The following is an 18805-nucleotide window of genomic DNA, read 5'->3' on the forward strand; positions in this document are numbered from 1 at the left end:
CTTGGGGCTCCGGGGAACGGGGCGCGGGGTCCGCCGGGGGACCTACTGCGCTTGCCGGCCGGGCCCCCCAACTCCAGGCCGAGCCCGAGCGCCGGCAGAACGGTTGTCCCAGCGCCGGGGCCGCCCCACGCCAAGTGGTGGGCTGCGGGGGAAGGAGCGTTGGGGGCCGCCTGGTACCGCTGCTCACCGCTCCTGGCGTGATGCTCTGGCCTCTGTGATTTGAGCCGGGCTTTTAGGGGAGGCTAGGATTTCATGAGGTCGAGCTAGACCGGTGGAGCTTTCAGGGAGGGAGGATTGCCTGGGCAAACGGGCAGAGAGATGGGACAGAGCAGGGCGTGTTCAGGTGAAGAGGGAAATTAAGTAATAATAATAATAGTTGTAATTACTGCATAATAAAGTTTACTGTGTTGTATTCAATATAAAATCTAACCCCTAGCTCTGCTGGAAATTCATTAACTACCTGTAAAACCTACCTTATCTATTCTCCCCACATTCTCAGCGAAGTTCCCAGGCATCTCAAGACTCCTGTTTTTCTTGCTGATCAGCTGCAAGGTCACAGGGCAAGATAACACCCAAAGAATGTACAATGTGTTTCTCAAAATGCTATTTTCAAATGTAACATAGATCACAAGACATGTTACAAATTAATTAACTGTTCTTTGTTCTGGCTTTTGTAAACCTGTTAGCTGCTTAGTCATCCTACATGTATAAAAGTCAAGCCCTGTCTTTGTTAGGCGCTCAGTCTTGGGATACTAATCCGCTGAGCCTGTGGCCACCTTAATAAAATCCTCCTGTTTCACCCATTGGTCTGTCCAGTCTCCTGAATATTCTGCAACGCAGGAACAGAATGGAGTCCCATGAGCCTGGAGAAGATACTTTTGGTTTGGAGGCAGTGGGAGAGGAGGCTGCGGAGACTAGGAAGGGGCCTGCATGCGGGGACTTCATCCTGCGAGTGGACAGCGGGTGAGGGATCTGGCTCCTCTTACCATCAGCTTCTCTCAAGAGTTTCGGCTCCCCTGGCAAGAGTCTAAGGAAAGCCCCACATTTTCCAGCCACCAGTCAGTAAGAAGCTGGGCCGGAATGGGCAGCGCACAGTTGCCACCTCTCACCACATAGCGTGAAGACCTCACACGGGGCTTCTTGGCCCCATCACAATTGTAAGAAAACCGTGCATCCTGTTGTCCATGTGTAAAAGATGAGTATTTTCCTGATGAAGTAGTTTATGCAGAGGTCCCTTTCATGCCACACAAAGACTGTAATAATGCATTTGGAGGATGGGTAGGATTTCGGTGGATGGGGAGCTGGTGACCAGGTGCAAGGATGCTTCTGGAGTAAACTCTTGGCGTCTGGGATCACGTGACAGGGATTGATCTGAGAAAGGAGGGGCGAGGGAAGGGACAGTGGCCTTACGTGGAGGGCAGATTCAAGCCCAGAACCAAGTCAGCCCGCCCAGTTGCCTATGGGACCATCTACTCTTTGAGAGCAAGACCCCCACCCACATCCGGGTTTTTGCCTAGAAGTAGTTCTGCCTGTCCAGAACCTCCCAGCCTTGAAGACCCTTTGGAGTCCTACCTTCTTTGGATCCTGCTTCCTTCCAAACAGCCAGACAGGCTATTGACCGCTGTCCTGGACAAGTTTTTTTGGGCCTCTGCTGAAACTCTCCTTTTGTCTCTACTTTTTGAGGTGTCCGTTTACATTCTAGTTCTCAGTGACTTTCTCTAAGTGAATCCACACTGGTTTCTAGTAGCCACTTCTTCATTTTGCGAATAGTCACCAGTCTCTAGTTGAGGGATTATTTTGCAGAATGTCCTAAGGAGGCGTCAATCTTTGGGCATGGATACCAGGAACTCCTCTCTGCTCTGTAGGTCCCACCTTCAGATACGGGTGGCTCAAGTAGTCTAGCTTGCCACCTAAGGCAAAGTGTGCCTGTTCTTCCTTGTCACCAGCTGCCAGTCACTAATACGCCATGTGAATGTGTCCAATGACAGGGAAGCCCCTCGTCTCTAATTAAGATGGTTATTGCCCATATGTAAGTGTAACTTTGTGGCATATGTCAGTTTTTCTCACCAGACTGTAGGGCATGTTACTGTTCCTGGTGTGGCTACTAACATGTCTGAGGCCATCGTTTTAACCTTGAGAGGGGTGGGAATTGGGAAAGAGAAAGAATCTTGTGGGGCTCATGCAGTGTCAAAAAACCTAACTGGCCAATGGAGGTTTGTAGTCATGGGGATTTTAGCCTGTGGGGGAGGGGCAGATGGGAAGGGGACAAAATGAGACTGTCCTGGGGGAGGAGGATCTGGCCATTAGATTGTTATGTTTATTAACAGAGGACATGAAATGCTTTAAAATAAAAATATTGAGCAATACTCTTCTGCGCTGTTTCAGTGAACCAGCTGTTTTTTTTTTTGCTGGGTCATCGTCAGTAGTCAGTTCCTGTGTAATGAAGACAGGAGGGGCAGGCTGGGCTCTAGTAAATCTGCAGTTTACCATTTCTCCACTAAAATGCCCAGCAATGCTAAGTCACTGTTTACGTAGCAAGATTGCACTGGGTACCAACCATGTGTCAAGGACTGTGGTGTGAAAAGATGCAGTACCACGTTCAGGGAGCCCATAGTGTAGGCGTGGGGAGAAAATTACTGTGTAGGTTGGTAAGCGCCATGATAAAGGTCTACATTGTGCTGCAGAGGCCTGGAGCAAGGGCATCCACCCATACATAGACCTAAGATACCCAAGCAGTGATTGCCAACTTGAGATCTGGCATGTGATACGGGATGGCCCCACTTGTCCACACATATGGGCTCCCAGCCCCGCTCCCTCGTGCCTGGAGAGAGAGGGGATCAATGAAGACAATGGGTGGAATGAATGATGCTGTTTCTCTTTTGTTTCTGAAAGATTTCTCCATGGACAATGGCAGCCACGACTCAGGCCACAGAAAGGAAGATTGAATCACAGGCTGCTTGCCTGCTTTCCTTCGAAGGTTGAACCGGGATGGCAGAGAAGAAGCTGGCCAACTGCAAGAATACAGCCGTGGAGTTCGGGAACCAGCTGAGGGCAAGGCCATGTGGGAGTACAAGCTGCTGCAGAGGCAGCTGGAGCCCAGCAGGAACTTCTGGATCCTGCGACTGCCCCCGGGCAGCAAGAGGGGAGGCCCCCAAGGTAGCCTCAGGATGCATTGTGGTGTGGGGGCCTGAGGGGCTGAGCCTTTGAACACATGGATGAGCAAGTGTGACACTTGTGGTTCCAGGTGCCTGTGACCTTTGATGATGTGGCCGTGTATTTCTCCAAGTAGGAGTGGGGCAAGCTGGAGGACTGGCAGAAGGAACTCTACAAGCATGTGATGAGGGGCAACTACGAGATGCTGGTCTCCCTGGGTAAGGCCTGACACTCATTTCTCTGTTAAATGGGATTTTGCAAGTCCTTGTACGTCTCTCTCCACGTGGTTGTTTTCGTGGCAGTGATACCTAAATCACCAGAAACGTTGTTGACCTTGCAAGTTGTTACTTCCTATGAAAGATGAGCCCTGGGTGATGGAATCAAAAGCTCCCCTCTGTGTTGAGTTTCCCAGAATGGCAGGCTGGGAAAGGCGGTGGTGTCTCTTCTCCGCAGGCCCAGGGTGTGAACCTTTCTGTTGGTGCTGACTTGGAGCAGGGAAGGCCCCTCCCGCTCTCAGATCCAGTATGTAATCCACTCACACTTGAGAAAGACTCTTTCTTTCAGCCTTCTCCTACAGAGATGCGTGGCCCTTACGGCGACGTGCCTCGAGGTCAGTGGAGAACATGGGCAGATGGTGCTGCTTGCAGCAGACGTTTTCTTCATGCCTCAAAACTCTGCTTCCCTCAGCCCCTGGGGCTACTGCTGCTCTCCTCGTTTGATCCTGCCCAGGAAGGGCCTGGACTCTGTTTCTTCCTGGGCTGATTTCCTCTTCCTGATGGTTTCTGTGTGACCCCGGAGCTGAGGGCAGTGAGGCCTGATAGAGAGGATGGGAGCAGGTGCAGTCGTGAGGTGACATTTCATCAGCACAAGCGTGCCGCTGTTTCACATGCACGCTCTGTGGCAGTTTCTTCACTCTGGCACTGCTGACATTTGGGACCGGGTGATTCTGTGTCGGGGCCATCCTCTGCATTGTAGGATGTTCAGCAGCAGCCCTGGCCTCTACCCCCCAGATGCCAGTCACCTCTCCCCAAGCCCTGGGCACAGCAATCAGAATTGTGTCCAGACTTTGCCGAACGTCCCTGGGGAGCAAAATTGCCTGTGGCTGAGAGCTCCTGCTCTATGACAATCAAGAGGTTTCCTTTCTAGACCATTGTTGGTTTTCCGGGCTGACTGTCCCCAGCTCTGACTGGAACGAGGCAAAAACTAACCTTCTGTCTTTCCTCAGACTACGCCATCTCCAAGCCCGAGGTCCTCTCCCAGATTGAACAAGGGAAGGAGCCCTGCAGCTGGCGCCGCCCCGGCCCCAAGATTCCAGATGTTCCTGTGGACCCCAGTCCAGGTAAGGGCTGAGAGAAGGCCAGGGAGGCATCAGGTGATCTGCGGGAGACAGACGGAAAGGCCAGGAACGGTGTGATCTTTCCAGAGAGAGCCGAGGAGACACATCAAACTTACTTGTTTTTAGTCTGAGTTTTGTTATAGTGGAGTTTTAACCTCTGACTTACTCAGCTAATGCTCCAGAAACAAACACTTTCTATCAGGGAAACAGGTGGCAAACCTACTCTTTTAGGAAGAGACAAAGCCAGGGCACAGATGACGGGAGGGAGAGGAGGACACTGAGAGGGAAGGCAGGAGAATAGTCGACTCTTGAACAACACGGGCCAGAGGCGACAGACCCCAATCCCACGCAGCCCAAGGTCTATGTCTAACTTTTGACTCTCCAGAAAGTTAACTGCTAATAGTCTCCTGTTGACCAGAAGCCTTAATGATACTATGTACAGTCAATAACACATATTTTATATGTCCTAGTTACTATGTATTGTATACTTAAAATAAGCTACAGAAAAATGATTAGGAAAATAAGGAAAAGGAAATATGTTTACTACTCATTAAGTGGAAGTGGGTCATCATAATGTCATCATCCTCAGCGTCATCTTCAGACTGAGTAGGCTGAGGAGGGAGAGAAGGGGTTGTTCTTGTTGTCTCAGGGGTAGCAGAGGAGAAGGAAATTCACTTATCAGTGGGCCTGCATAGTTCAAAACCATGTTTTTCAAGGATCAGCTGTGTATTGAAACCAAGATTAATTCAAAGCTTTGCAGAGAGTCAGCCTTGCCTCCGAGAACCAATCTTAATTGATGAATTAACGTATTTATTTTTATTTGCGTTGGAGTCTCCCTCTGTCACCCAGGCTGGACTGCAGTGGTGCTATCTTGGCTCACTGTAATCTCTATCTCCTGGGTTTAAGCAATTCTTCTGCCTCAGCTTCCCAGATAGCTGGGATTACTGGTACCTGCCATCATGCCCAGCTAATTTTTGTGGTTTTTTAGACTCAGGGTTTCACCATGCTGGCCAGGCTCGTCTTGAACTCCTAATCTTAGGCCATCTGTCTGCCTCAGCCACCCAAAGTGCTGGGATTACACGTATGAGCCACTGTGCCCGTCTTCAACCTGAATTTAAAGCAGTAGCAGTTGTAGAACATACACCCATTGGTCAGCCATATGGTTCGGTTGATTAGAAGCACACATTTATTTAAGGTGAATCTGGTTACCAGATATCAGTGTCTCAGATTTCCCTGGAGCTACTCCTCACCTTTGAAAGTTAAGAGAAAGACAGGTAGACACAGGAGAGAAATGAAATTCCTAAAGTGAAGTGAAGACCTGCTGGTTCATTTGACCAGGGAGACCACATGTCTGGCAGGCTGGACCCCTGATTCCTCCAGAAGATCCACCCTTGACCGTCCCACCTGCCTTGGTTTTCCCTTTCGTCTGACACTGAGAAAGGTGGTGTTACGCAGGGGCCTCCTGTGCTCCACTTGTGTGAAATTAAACGCGTCTCCCATGTTTGTCATCTCATATCAATTAGATTGGCACTTTCCTAAGGGCAGAAGCATGTTCCGAGCTGGCCGCTTTGCCAGTCGTCATCAGGACATTCACAGTTGAGTTCCACAGATGCATTTGGAGAATCTCCTAGGTGTCAAGGACAGTGCTGAGCACTAGAGGACAGAAAGATGGCTGAGAACAGATAGCGTCAGGCTGGAAAAGAGGGTTACAACCCAGGCGAGTCGAGCCTCCTAGCCTGAGTGGGAGGTTCTGAGTGGGTGGGTTTTGTTGTGTTTACACTGTGTGTGGAGGCTTCCGTTGCTTCCACACCATCATTAAATGAGTAAAGACGTCCCCCAAATTATGTTGGTTGCTGGTAAGACCCCCGCCACACTCTGTCTGCATCGTACAATGTTCAGCAGCATCCGTGGACTCTACCCACCAGTAAACAAGATGAGTAGAGACAAACTCCACTGTCCACCTTGAGCCTGTCGGCAGGGATCCTGTGTGGCCTTTATCCCTGTCCTCTTTGTCCAAGAAGCCAGGAATACAGCTCATCCCTCACCACATTTGGCCTGGCCCATCCCCTTGTGAGACCTCACCTCCCCTTCTCACCTCCTGCGTACCCCTCCACTGAGCCTTATGGGACTCAGGGCTCAGCAGACCTGCCAGGTCCTGAGTGTTCCCTGCTTGGACTGAGCTCCAGGGAACCGCAGCCGTCCTCCTCTTCCCTGCCTCCCTCAGCCTGGGCCTACTGGGGACAGGATCCTCACCCCTCATGATTGCACCTCTGCCACCCTCACTTCCTCTCTAGAGACCCTGCCTCTGGGTCTCATTTCTCGTATTTTTGCTGCCTCTGTAGACCTTCCCTCTCTTGTCCTTCTTCCTGCTCTCAGTCATGGCCATGGCAGCCTCCATGTGGATAGTTCTGTGCCCCCTTCCCCTGCCCCATGGCCATCCATGACTGTGATGACAGTGACTGCACCCTCCTCCCCGACCCTCTCCATCTCCAGCACACCACTCCCCAGCCGCCTCCCACCACCCTTCCAGTTCCCTGTCTGGTGTCCTGATTCCAGCAGTTTTCCAGCCCTTCAAGACCTGCAGGCCATCGATCTTGCTGCCTTTTCACTGCCCTTGCTCATCTCCCTCCATGCCCACCATTGTGTTCCCTGCTTGCACACAGCCTCAGTGCCCTTCCCTTCTGTTGTTCATTGCATCCACCTGGTGAAATCCATCGGTGCTCTGCACCTGCAGCCAAGCAGCTGCACGTGGCTGCAGAGAACCAGGCGAGCTGGCTGCTGGTGTCACGTGACATCCATGACCCGCGACTTCAGTGGGCGCTCTGCCACACAGTCACACTGTGTCTGCCTAGCCCAGGGGCCAGCAAACTGTGGCTGAGGACCAAACCTAGCTTATCTGTTTCTGTATGGGGCACAGCTAAGAATGGTTTTATATTTTAACCCCCCTTTTTTAATTAAAGAGAAATACACCACTCACACAGCCCTCACCACGCCATCTGCCTGCACCTGTGCGCTCTTCTCTGCCTTCACTCCTGTGACTGCTGAACTGTTGACTCTCCAGCCAAAGCTGCACTTCCACCTGGCGCTGCATCCCAACCTATGCCACCTTCTCCAGAGCAACACAAGCAATCCTGCCTTGACCCCTACCCCTCCAGCCACTGCCCGCTTCTCTGCTCCCCTTTGTGCAGAGCCCCTCGGGAACATCTGCGCTTCCCTCCTGTTCTCTGACCGCTTCCACCAAAACCTCTCCAACCTCGGTTGCCAGGGCCCTCCATGGTGCTGAAAGGTCTGTCTGTCTTGGCCTGTTTGTAACACTTGCCGCATTGCTCACTCTACTCCCACCTTCGCCGATCTTTCTTTGCTGGTTCCTATTGTCCTGTGGGGCCTGTTGGCCCCAGAGCGCCCTCGGTGCTCACACCCTTTCTCCACAACTTGTATTTCCTCACACCCTCTCTCCACTCCTGTGTTTCATCCCCCAGGGTCTTGGGGCCACATGTACCATCTAGGAATGTGTGCCTCAAACCTGGACCTTTGCCCCAAATTCCGCATACCCAGCTGCCTGGCCTGCATCTCCACGTGAGTGTTTTATAGACTTACCCCTAAACGTTCCCAGAGCTGAGCTCCTGTCTTCCCTGAACAGACTGCTGCTCCCTCATTCTCCGCATCCCGGTAAATGGCAGCTCCATCCTTCTACTTGCAGGCAAAACCCCAGGAGTCCTCTCTGACCCCTCCTCCACATCCACATCCACCCCACCAGAAACACTATTGGCCTTCCCTGCCAGGTTATCCCAGAGTCTGTCCACACCTCGTCCCCTCCCCTCTGACACCGAGGCCCATCGTCTCTTGCTGAGGTTGCCACCAGCCCCTCTGCTCCTGCCCTGATCCCCGCCACCCCGCCAAGTCTCATCTCAGCCCAGCAGAGTGATCCTTTTTAGGCCCAAGTGCTGGCTTTCCATCTGACCCACACTGTTGGCTCCCTTGCTTCACTTTTCTCTCACTCTCTGCCCAGCTGCACCATCCCCAGTGCTGTACCCTCTGCCCTGTGCAGTGCCCTCTGCCGTGAGTGCTCCTCAGGCAGGTCCCACCTGCAGGCCTTTCCCATCACTGGTACTGGAGCCTCTCCCGACCCAGGACTCCAGGCCTCCTTTCTTCCAGGTCTTCCTGTCAGACAGCATCATGTAATGTATATGTTTCCTATTTGTAGATTCATCATATGTCAGGTCTCCCTCATTAGAATGTCAATTTCAAAAGTACAAAAATTTTTTGTCTGTTTTCTTCATATAATCATTCTAGGCACCTAGAATACTGCCTAGCACAGAGTAGGAATTCAATAACTATTTGCTCAATGTATGCTGTGCTTCGTAATTTAAAACGTGTGTGTGTGCGTGCGTGCATGTGAAAGAATGTACTTTTGATAACATTTAAATCCCTTTTTAGGTCTCCCTAGGGCAGCCACTTGTCCTGAATTGTCTATGTTTATTTTTTTCTATCCACATTTTTTTTTTTTTGACATGTAGTCTCACTCTGTCGCCCAGGCGGGAGTGCAGTGGTATGATCTTGGCTCACTCCCAGGTTCCTGTGATTCTCCTACCTCAGCCTCCTGAGTAGCTGGGACTACAGGTGCACACCAGCATGCCTGGCTAATTTTTTGTGTTTTTAGGAGAGACAGGGTTTCACCATGTTAGCCAGGATGGTCTCGATTGCCTGACCTCGTGATCCACCCACCTCGGCCTCGCAAAGTGCTGGGATTACAGGTGTGAGCCACTGCGCCTGACCTCTATATACATTTTAAAACACCTCCTGTGTGTATTCGTAGTTGTAAGCAATATATTATATATTTTTTTGTTTTGAAAATTACATAGATGTCTTTGTATTTATCACTCATTATTCTGTATTTCAGACTCATCCACGTTGTTACATTTAGATCAAGTTAATTCCTCTTAACAGATGCTTAATATTCCGGAAGCAACTATATCGTAATTTATTTTCCATTCCTCCACTGATTGACACTTAAGCTTTTCCTGATTTTTCACGCTCACAAGCGATACTGTAGTGAGCATTCTTGGGTCTGTCTCTTTGTGGCCCTGTGGGGATGCTTCTCTAGGAAACAGACCCAGCAGTGACCTCACCACATCGTAGGCTTGATTTCATTTCTCCATTGCCATATGGCTCTCCCCAGGGGGACCCCAGTGCCACCGGGTGCGCCCAGCAGCAGCTATGAAGAAGCTGTTTCCTTACATCTTTGCACAGTTTCTATAATTACATTTTTGCCAACCTGATGGGGGAGGGATCCTGGTCCTAATTCATGGCATACTGGAGGCCTGAGCTTCAGGGCTCAAATAGCCAGCCTCTGTGCCTGGTCCTGGCTCTTCCAGTTGTGCTGAGCTAACGGTTTGGGGTCAGCATGGGGCTGGGTCCTCTCTGTTAACGCATCTCCCTTTTAAAGCCAGGGACTAGTAAGAGAGGAAAGGGAAGAAGAGAAGACAGTTGAAAAAATGTAGGACAAGGCCCAAAGTCCCCACTGTGCAGAGGGTGAAAGTGAAGTGGAGAGAGAGTGTGGGAAGTTCGTTAGAGAAGAAAAAACTGAAGTAGAAGAGAAGAGCGGAAGCTTCCAGCTCTAAACAGCAATTCTCCAAACTGTTGCCCTACACAGGGACTGAGGAGGAGGCTACAGGATTCTAGGCAGGGAAGATTTCTAGAAGTCCTGTGATAAGTCTATGGGGAAGGACAGGGTAAATTCAAAGCTAGATAGAGGTCTGTCTGAATGAGGTCAGTCCGTTGCCAGTGGTTCACTGAAAATGACGAGAAATTACAATGTATATTAGATCCTTGGGTGTGGAAACATAGGTGAAACAGTGTCAATCAGGAAAGTCCAAACAGATAAGAGGGCATATTTCAGGAGCAGAGCATCTGGCTGCATATCAGGTAGTCCCTGGTTCAATACAGCGTCACTTCTTGGTCCTTCCTTTCAAGCTGCCCACGTTTGCAATCACGCCGTCCTATGTCATGCCCTAGTGACCACACATTCCTCATTTTGCCAATTTTCCATGGATTGGATCCTTTCTTCTGGTCACTACTTTTATCTGACACATTGTGGGATTCAGTGAATGGAGGATAAAAGGAAAGAAAAAGGCAGTTCATCTTCCTGCCTCAGTACAAAGAGTGTTCAGTGCAAAGAAGCCCTTTATCGTGAATGTGGATTCTTGTCATGACTTGGTCATTAATCAGGTGTGTTTTGTTTTGGGCATGATTTTAATTATTGTCATTTTTTTCTAGATCTATACCATGGAAGGAAACAGATTAAACCAGTAGCTCCAAACCATGAGTTGGAATGGTCCAGGGAGTTGGTTAGAAGTACACATTGTCCCTAGGTTCCTTCCCAGAGAGTCTGGCTTAGGAGTCCTCAAGTGGGGCCCAAAAACTTTTGCTTTTACCCAGCTCTGCCCAGCCCAGCCTCACCTCCAAAGGGTCTGCTGAGCAGCCAGTTCCTTCTTTGAGTCCTGCTCTCCTAGGCAAGTCTGAGGATGTTCTGGTTGCAAACTTGAGTGATTTTAATATCACTGCCTTCAGTCAGAAACTAGAGAAGGAAGGGTGCTAGTTGTAAGTAGAGCTGGCAGGCAGGTGTGGAGGAGGAATGGGGTGTAACGTGACAAAGCAAGTACACATCTCATGACAGTTGACAGTTAGGGTGTGACCATACAGGTTTATAGTACTTATTAGAGACAGGCAATCAAATGGAGGTATAGCTCAGTGGTAGAGCATTTGACTGCAGATCAAGAGGTGCTAGGTTCAAATCCAGGTGCCCCTTCCCTGTTTCCTTTTCGCTCACTGAACGTGATAGGATGTTCTACCCCTAGATTTTCTTCAACACGTGGACTCATTCTGCAAAACAGGAGAGGAGGCAGGTCAGGTCTTCACTAGAAAGCCTCCCTTGATACCTGAAGCTCCAGAGAAACCCAATTTCTTGAAGGCTAAATCAGTGCTTATAGGTCTGGGGAGAATTTTTTTATTTTTATTTTTATTTTTTGCACACCTCAACTCTCTTCATTTGGGGAATTCAGAATTGTGTAAGTCTCGGGGGAAGAGACTTACACAAGTCTCTGGTTAGGAAAACAGTAAAGTCAGATGTGTCCTCCCCCTGAATGTCAGTGTTTGAATCAGGGTTCCTCAAAGAAAGTAGAACCAATAGGGGCTGTGTGTGTGTGTGTGCACACACGCATGTGTGTGTGTGTGCGTGTGTGTGTATACATAGAGATTTTAAGGAATTGGAGTATACCATTGTGGGGCTGGCAAGTCTGATGTCTGCAGGGCATGGCAGCAGCCTGGAGACACAGGGAAGAGTTGAAGTTGCAGCTCAAGTTCCTTTCTTAGGGGACAGCAGACATTTCCTCATAAGGTTTTCCTCTGATTGGATGAGGACCATCCACAGTTTGGAGGGTAATAAGTCTGTAGATTTATTGTTTAATCACATCTAAAAAATACTTTCACAGCAACATCCAGATTGGTATGGACAAACATCTGGCCACCATGGCCTAACTAAGTTTGACACAGTTAAAGGAAAAAAATTTTTTTGAGACAGACAGGGTCTCCCTCTGTCACCCACACTGGAGTGCAGTGGCATGATCTCTGCTTACTGCAAACTCCATCTCCTGGGCCCAAGAGATCCTCCCACACGAGCCTCCCGAATAGCTGGGACCACAGGTGTACACCACCATGCCTAGCTAATTTTTGTATTTTTTGTTGACATGGGGTTTTGCCATGTTGCCCATGCTGGCCTCACACTTTTGGACTCAAGCGATCTGCACGCCTAGGCCTACCAAACTGCTGGAATTACAGGCATGAGCCACTGTGACCAGCTGACACATAAAACTAACCAGCACAATTAGTAATGGCTTACGTTTAGCTAATTATATTCCCCTAAACAAGATTATGAATGTTGAGTAAATCATGCATAGAGGGAGGGTGAATTTGAAATTCATTCTGGAGATGGCAGAGCTCTGGCAATGGCAGTAGGGCCAGAGGCTATAGAGAGTGTCTGTTGTGGTGGCAGTGGGAGCTCCATAGCCAGGGTGGGCTGGGGTCCTGTGTACGTGATGAGCCTGGCCTCTGCAGGCTTCCCTGAAGTGCATGAGCTTCTTGACGTCCTGTCAGCAACTGCCCTCTGTGTCTCCACTCACCTTAGATGGCCTCTTCTTTAATCAAAGTGCCCTGGCTTGTAGCAGGGAAGCCTAACAAGTGATTTCAGAAGAATGAAGGGAATGTGGATTGGGAATCTGCCCTCGTTAAACTTGAAGATAATGGAAATCTAGGTGGCTTTTAGGGAAAGAAATCCAGAAGCCTCTATCAGAATGTAGAAAAGTTGAGTTAATTTTGCCTGCAGTCCCATCAGGACCAATTTGTAGTTCCCAGATTGTAAGTGGCCTCTGGGAAAGATGACTGGTCCTACCAGTTTAAAGAAAAGTCAGCTCATGTGTTGCCCTGTATGATCTGTTCCACATGGATTGAAACACAGACATATTTCTGTCTGTATCACAAAGCTCTCTGATCTGCCGCTGAGTAAGCGAAACAGCTGAAAATGAGAGCCAAGGCTGATCTCGTGGATGCCAAACTTTGATGTCCATGGAATCTGCAGCATCCCCCAGTCTCCTAGCTGAAAATAGTTCAGTGATTAAGAGAGTGGAACTTCAGGGATTATAATGTGCATTTATGGGAGCATTTGAAAAACTCAGTTTATCCCAAAACACCAACTCTACCTAATCTCCAAGTCTGCCCCTTCTTCCCACCTGAAAGCTGACCAGCCCAGATGGAAGGGTTTTCACTGCAAGAGATCTGTTTCCCCACCTCTTATTGTCCCTTGACAATAAGTAGGATCTGAGCTGAGCCCGGGCACCAGTTGCTGGGAGGTGAAGGCTCACACACCAAAATCATTTCCAACTGGCTAATGTGTGTCAGCAAAATCCTCAAGAGCTTGTGTGGATATGGATTCTTGGAGTATTTTATAAAGTCGAAACAGTATAATTTTAAATGACTGAATTTTTTATTAGGAGTGTGCCCCAATTAAAGTTCTATTTAAGATACCATAGCTGGAGCAGCTGGGATAAACCTGTTTGCTCAGTTGGTGGACCTAAGCCTGGATTCACAGGAGGCCAATTCCAAATGCATTTGACATGCTAGGGATTTCTTGCTGTAATGTAGAAAGAATCCGTAGGCTTCAGGGGGTAGGTAAGCTGGAGTGGATTTGTCACACGTGACTTGCCCTGGCTTGAACAACACATAGGTGTGTGGAGCTTCTACATTCTTGAAAAGAATTCTGGTAGCTGTTCTCTGTAGACAGAGATGCTGGTGGGAGGCCTGATAGTGGAAAGGGAGTGCCTGATTTCAATAGGGCTAGGAGATTCCTAGGGTGTCAGAGGCCAAGCAGCTTGATACTTTAGCTTGAAATGAAGTTTGGATGTTACTCTGTGGTCTGTAACACACAGGTCTTGGTTGTGGCTCATCAGTGGTGAGGTTTTTAGGCCTGAGAATGGAGTGCTCATCGTGATCCCCTTGATGTGTAGATCTGAACTATAGCCACCGCCAGCACAGTAGAGGTTCCTGGCCTCTCACCCAGTCCCCAGTTCTGAATCTGCTCAGAGACCCTGCCTCCCTTGATGATGGGGAAGCTAAGCTTGAGCAAAGGACTCTACCAAATACCCAGTCGTGGCCTGTGAATCTTCCTGCCAGATTTCCCCTAATAGGTCCTTCAGCCATTTGCCTGGAATCTGCACTGGGGAATGGGAAATAGCCACATACTTTTGGGATTATTGGTTGTCTGCTGCATCTGTGAAGTTTCTGGAGGTTCATTATTTTGGGGAGCATCAGAATATCCCAGAAAAGACCACGTCATGCATCTTGCTTTGTTTAGCTATCACCACTATCAGAGGAGACTTGAGAGACCGCAGTTACTACCCATGGTGTGCTGCTTTCACCCAAAAGGCTGCAGACTGCAAGGTGTTCATAAGATAATACTGCGATGAGCCTTAGATGACTGACTAAAGGTTCCAGTCGGGTTGCTTTTTACCTGTTCTTATTTTTGCTTACTGATTTTGGAATCTGACTCCAGCTTCCTTTCCCTTGCTGGGCCCATGATCTGTATCTGTCTGCATGGAGGAGAGAAAAGAGGCTGGTAAGGTCAGGTCAGTTCTCTGGGAAGCCCCAGCAGACTTCCTCCATCATCTCACTCCTTGCCCTTAGTCTCACAAGCCCTCCCAGAATCCTGCTCTCCTCTGGTCCATAGTCTGGGTAGGCCAGGGTGTGAGTCTGCAGCACCCCCAGGTGGGAAATCTAGAACACAGAGCCACAGTCCAGGGTTTGGCACTCTGAGCTCCCAAATCTAAGCTCGTTAGATTTCTCATGCCCGTAGGAGGTAGGCATGAGGCTGCTGCTGGCTCATGTAGTTGTGTGCCTCAGCACAAGCTGGGTGCTGTGGAGAATGCAGCAGGACTTAGAGACATGGCCCAGCCCTCTCTTGGGGATCACATGGATATGCCTGGGGAGATTCTGGACAACTCTGCAAAAGTGTTGGAGTGCTACCCAGAGGGCTGCAGAAGACAGGGGTCTGTGCGTCACAAACTTTAAAGTCCATAAAATCACCTGAGGACTATTGAGTCTGCACTTCAGAGATGCTATGGGTCTGAGATTAGATATGCTGTGTCATTTTTTTCCAGGGTGGATTGGGAGGAGCTTATGACCCAGGACCCACTTTGATGATTGAAAGTAAACCAGTGTAGGGGGCACCTGGATTTGAACCAGACACCTCTTGATCTGCAGTCAAATGCTCTACCCCTGAGTTATACCCCCACTGATAGGAGGATAGTGTAATTAAACCCCTTTTCATGTGTCCCCAGCACACCCAAGAGCAAGACCCAGCTCTGCCGGTTGGGATGTCCAGACCAGTTCTGTTTCTCTGAACTCTGGCCTCCCTGTCACTAATACTTCTTTCTCCATCTCTTCTGTGTGCTCCTGGCTGAGGGCACCCTGGTGGCCTGGTTGAGCTCTGTAACTGGAGAGACCCTTCAAATCATCCAGATAATCCTCTTTGACAGTAGCTGTTGAGCATCATGCCAGGTGTGCTGGGCTGGGGCAGAATTCTAACTGGGTGACACCACCTTCCCCTGCACTAAAGGAGACCCTATTTGGAGGCTTGTATTTGATGTAGAATACTGTTCGTGATAATTTGTCAAGTGAAAAGCAAATTGCTTTTGTTAAAAAAAAAAAAAGTGACTCAACAAATAATACTCAGTCTTTTAAAAATGTGGCACATATACACCATGGAATACTATGCAGCCACAAAAAAGAATGAGATCATGTCCTTTGGAGCAACATGGTTGGAGCTACAGGGTGTTATCCTTAGCAAACTAACGAAGGAAGAGAAAACCAAATGCCGCATATTCTTATTTACAAGTGGGAGGTAAATGATGAGCACACGTGGACACAGAGAGGAGAACACCACACACTGGCACCTACCTGCGGGTGGATGGTGGAAGGAGAGAAGATCAGAGAAAAGACATATGCGTAGTATGTGGCTGACAAAATAATCAGATCCCTGTGACATGAGTTTACCTGTATGACGAACCTGCACATGCACCTAAGATAAAATTAAAAGAATAAACAACGTTAAAAATATGGTACTCTACAGAGTACCACTTCTAGGAATTTACCCTTCAAAAGTATTCATATAAGTGTATGAAGACACATGTATGTGGATGTTCATCACAGTGGTTTTTAATTCCTCACAGCAAAACACTGGAGATCATCTAAATATACATTGGCAGGAAATTGGTTAAAAGCAGACTTTGTCTCTTAGCCAGGAGGAGATGAGGAGAAGGGGAAGATGCAGAGCAGCAGGGGATGCTGAGGGGCCTCCAAGGCCTTGGTCTTCTCGGTCAGGTAGAAAACAGGTCATCCAAAGAGAACAGAGAGGTAGGGTGGGACTCATTACTTGGGAAGAAGGGCAAAGCGTGAACCAGGACTATGGGAAATGGAGAAGGGGTGAATTAGAAAGGAATAGGATCATTGCTCATTAGCAGAGAGATGCTGCTTGAGGTCAGAATGGTGTAGATTTGCAGTGGGACCATTTTTCTGTCTCTACAATTTCCTTCAGCAAGGACTGGCTACCCCAGAGCAAAGGTGGGAAAGACCAGAGGTGTGTGTATCCCCAGATGCAGAAGGGGAAGGTAGATAGACCACTGGCCAAGCTCTCAAAGAAGCTAGAATCATGATTGAGAGGCCAAACATGGGGTCCATAATGGGCAGGCAGATAGCTGAACCCCAAGGTGGCTCTGGGGTCATAGGAACAGAGAGAGATGTACAAGATTAAGGTCAGAATGAGGATAATGAGCCGTTTTAAGTAACAGTATGGACAACAGGTAAACATCAGATGAGGTGCCATTAAAGGACTTTTCAGATTTTCAGATCTTGAAAGGGGATAGTTTGAATGATGATCAGGTTTGGCTATGAATGCTGAACAGTTAAAGCAAAACGGAAAGAAACCAACCAGAAGCTTCCTTATCTGCCGCTTAAAAGTCCACAGCTAGGTGCTCCAGGCATGGCTTTCCACAGGTTCAAGAAACTGATTTCGGCCGGGCCTGGTGGCTCACGCCTATAATCCCAGCACTTTGTGAGGCCGAGGTGGATGGATCACCTGAGGTTGGGAGTTCGAGACCAGCTTGACCAACATGAAGAAACCCTATCTCTACTCAAAATACAAAAAAAAAAAAAAATGTATTAGCCGAGTGTGGTGTCACATGCCTGTAATCTCAGCTACTTGGGAGGCTGAGGCAGGAGAATCTCTTGAACCTGGGAGGCGGAGGTTGCAGTGAGCCGAGATCATGCCATTGCACTCCAGCCTGGGCAACAAGAGCGAAACTCTGTCTCAAAAAAAATAAAAAGAAGCCGATTTCTCCTTTCTGGCTGTCTGGCTGGCTTGGCTTTCATTCCAGCGTGCCAATGGGTGACCACATTAGCATCTCATCTGGAGGACAGGGACGGGAAAGGGTCAAGTACCCAAGTTCTAAGCCAAAGCTCTAAGTGTTTGTGAAACTGGAACAGCAGAAGCCACTTCTTAAGAAATTTAAGTGTTTGTGGGTACATACTGGGTGTGTATATTTACAAGGTATATGAGCTGTTGTGAAACTGGCATGCAGTGTGAAATCAGCACATCATGGGGAATGGGGTATCCATCCCCGCAAACGTTTATCCTTTGAGTCACCAATGCCACTTTTTGAAGGGGAATAAAAAGTATGAAATAAAAAGTTCACATGTCTTGTTAACAAAAGGAATCTGCTTTAATGAATAGGAAATTATGAAGCACATCATTGAAAACAAAATTTCTGTTCAGTCCACTACATCTTATAGTAATAAGGAAGGTCACAAGATACAGAGTATTTTCAACTCAGGAGAGTAGAGCAAAGCGCCATTTGCTAAATGATCAAATTAGACAGAGCCTCAAGTGACACTACACTTGACCAGGCTCTGTCTTCAGTGCCTACCTCTCTGCTGTGTTTTCCTGCCATTCAGTGTAGAGATAGTAAGACTTTCTTGCTTTCAAATAGTTTTATTGCAAGAACCTGTTTTGTTTTTTGTTTTGTTTTGTTTTTAAAGTATATCTGAACAGAAAGAACCTGTTTTCAATTTATCTAAAATATTAACTTCTGTTGTTTTTATAAAAATTTGAAGAATTATTAAATGTATTTTAATTTTTAAAAAGGTTCATGAAACAGGATTACTGTAAGGGATACTGAAAGTCATGAATTGTACTTCTGAATTCTATGCTGTATTGCTGAACCTCCATGAATGTTGAGATTTTGTACCAAAAAAGTCGTTTGTTCTCCAAAGCATGCAACACCATCACATCCTTTAGTTTTCGAGATGGTTGATATAATTGAGTGATCCCTTCTGCAGAAGTTTGCTTTTAAAGCTTAAATATGATGTAAAATTGCCTTTGATAGAACATCTATACACAACATGGAGCTATATACTTTCACCTGTTGACATTTCATCCTCTGCAAACTTGGCCTCATAAGGGCTTACTCACTGAGCCATAGATCCTGGTGGTTTGTCTTGGAAATAGAAGAACAATACCCCATCCCAGGGAGAATGTCTAGATCAAGAAGTTGAAAAATTAAGACAGCTAGGAAATGCTAAAGCAGCATTTTTTCTTGGAAGATGCTCTTCTGGTCCAGTTTTAAGTGCTGTACACGTAAGTGTGAAAGGAAAATCCATCTTGGGGCCCCAAATCACTAAAGGGAAAAGTCACGCTGGGAACCGCTTAGGGCA

The 18805-nt window shown here is 48.1% G+C and overlaps 1 protein-coding gene and 1 non-coding gene across 2 annotated transcripts in view; one reads left to right on the forward strand and one right to left on the reverse strand.

The window, feature by feature from the left end:
• The first annotated feature begins 226 nt into the window (after window positions 1-226).
• Window positions 227-18805, forward strand: part of LOC105711040 (zinc finger protein 746) — a 47154-nt gene continuing 28575 nt past the window's right edge. The window contains 6 exon segments of the mRNA XM_064372341.1: window positions 227-963; window positions 2893-3046; window positions 3049-3140; window positions 3142-3156; window positions 3245-3371; window positions 4379-4492. Of these exon segments, the coding sequence (XP_064228411.1) occupies window positions 931-963; window positions 2893-3046; window positions 3049-3140; window positions 3142-3156; window positions 3245-3371; window positions 4379-4492 (535 nt within the window). The 5' untranslated portion in view covers window positions 227-930.
• Window positions 15257-15328, reverse strand: TRNAC-GCA (transfer RNA cysteine (anticodon GCA)). The gene has a single exon. It is a non-coding gene; the product is annotated as a tRNA-Cys (tRNA).

The sequence above is a fragment of the Aotus nancymaae genome, unplaced genomic scaffold, assembly GCF_030222135.1.
Source record: "Aotus nancymaae isolate 86718 unplaced genomic scaffold, 86718_ANA_hifiasm-v0.15.2.pri h1tg000002l, whole genome shotgun sequence".
NCBI classification, from domain to species: Eukaryota; Metazoa; Chordata; class Mammalia; order Primates; family Aotidae; genus Aotus; species Aotus nancymaae.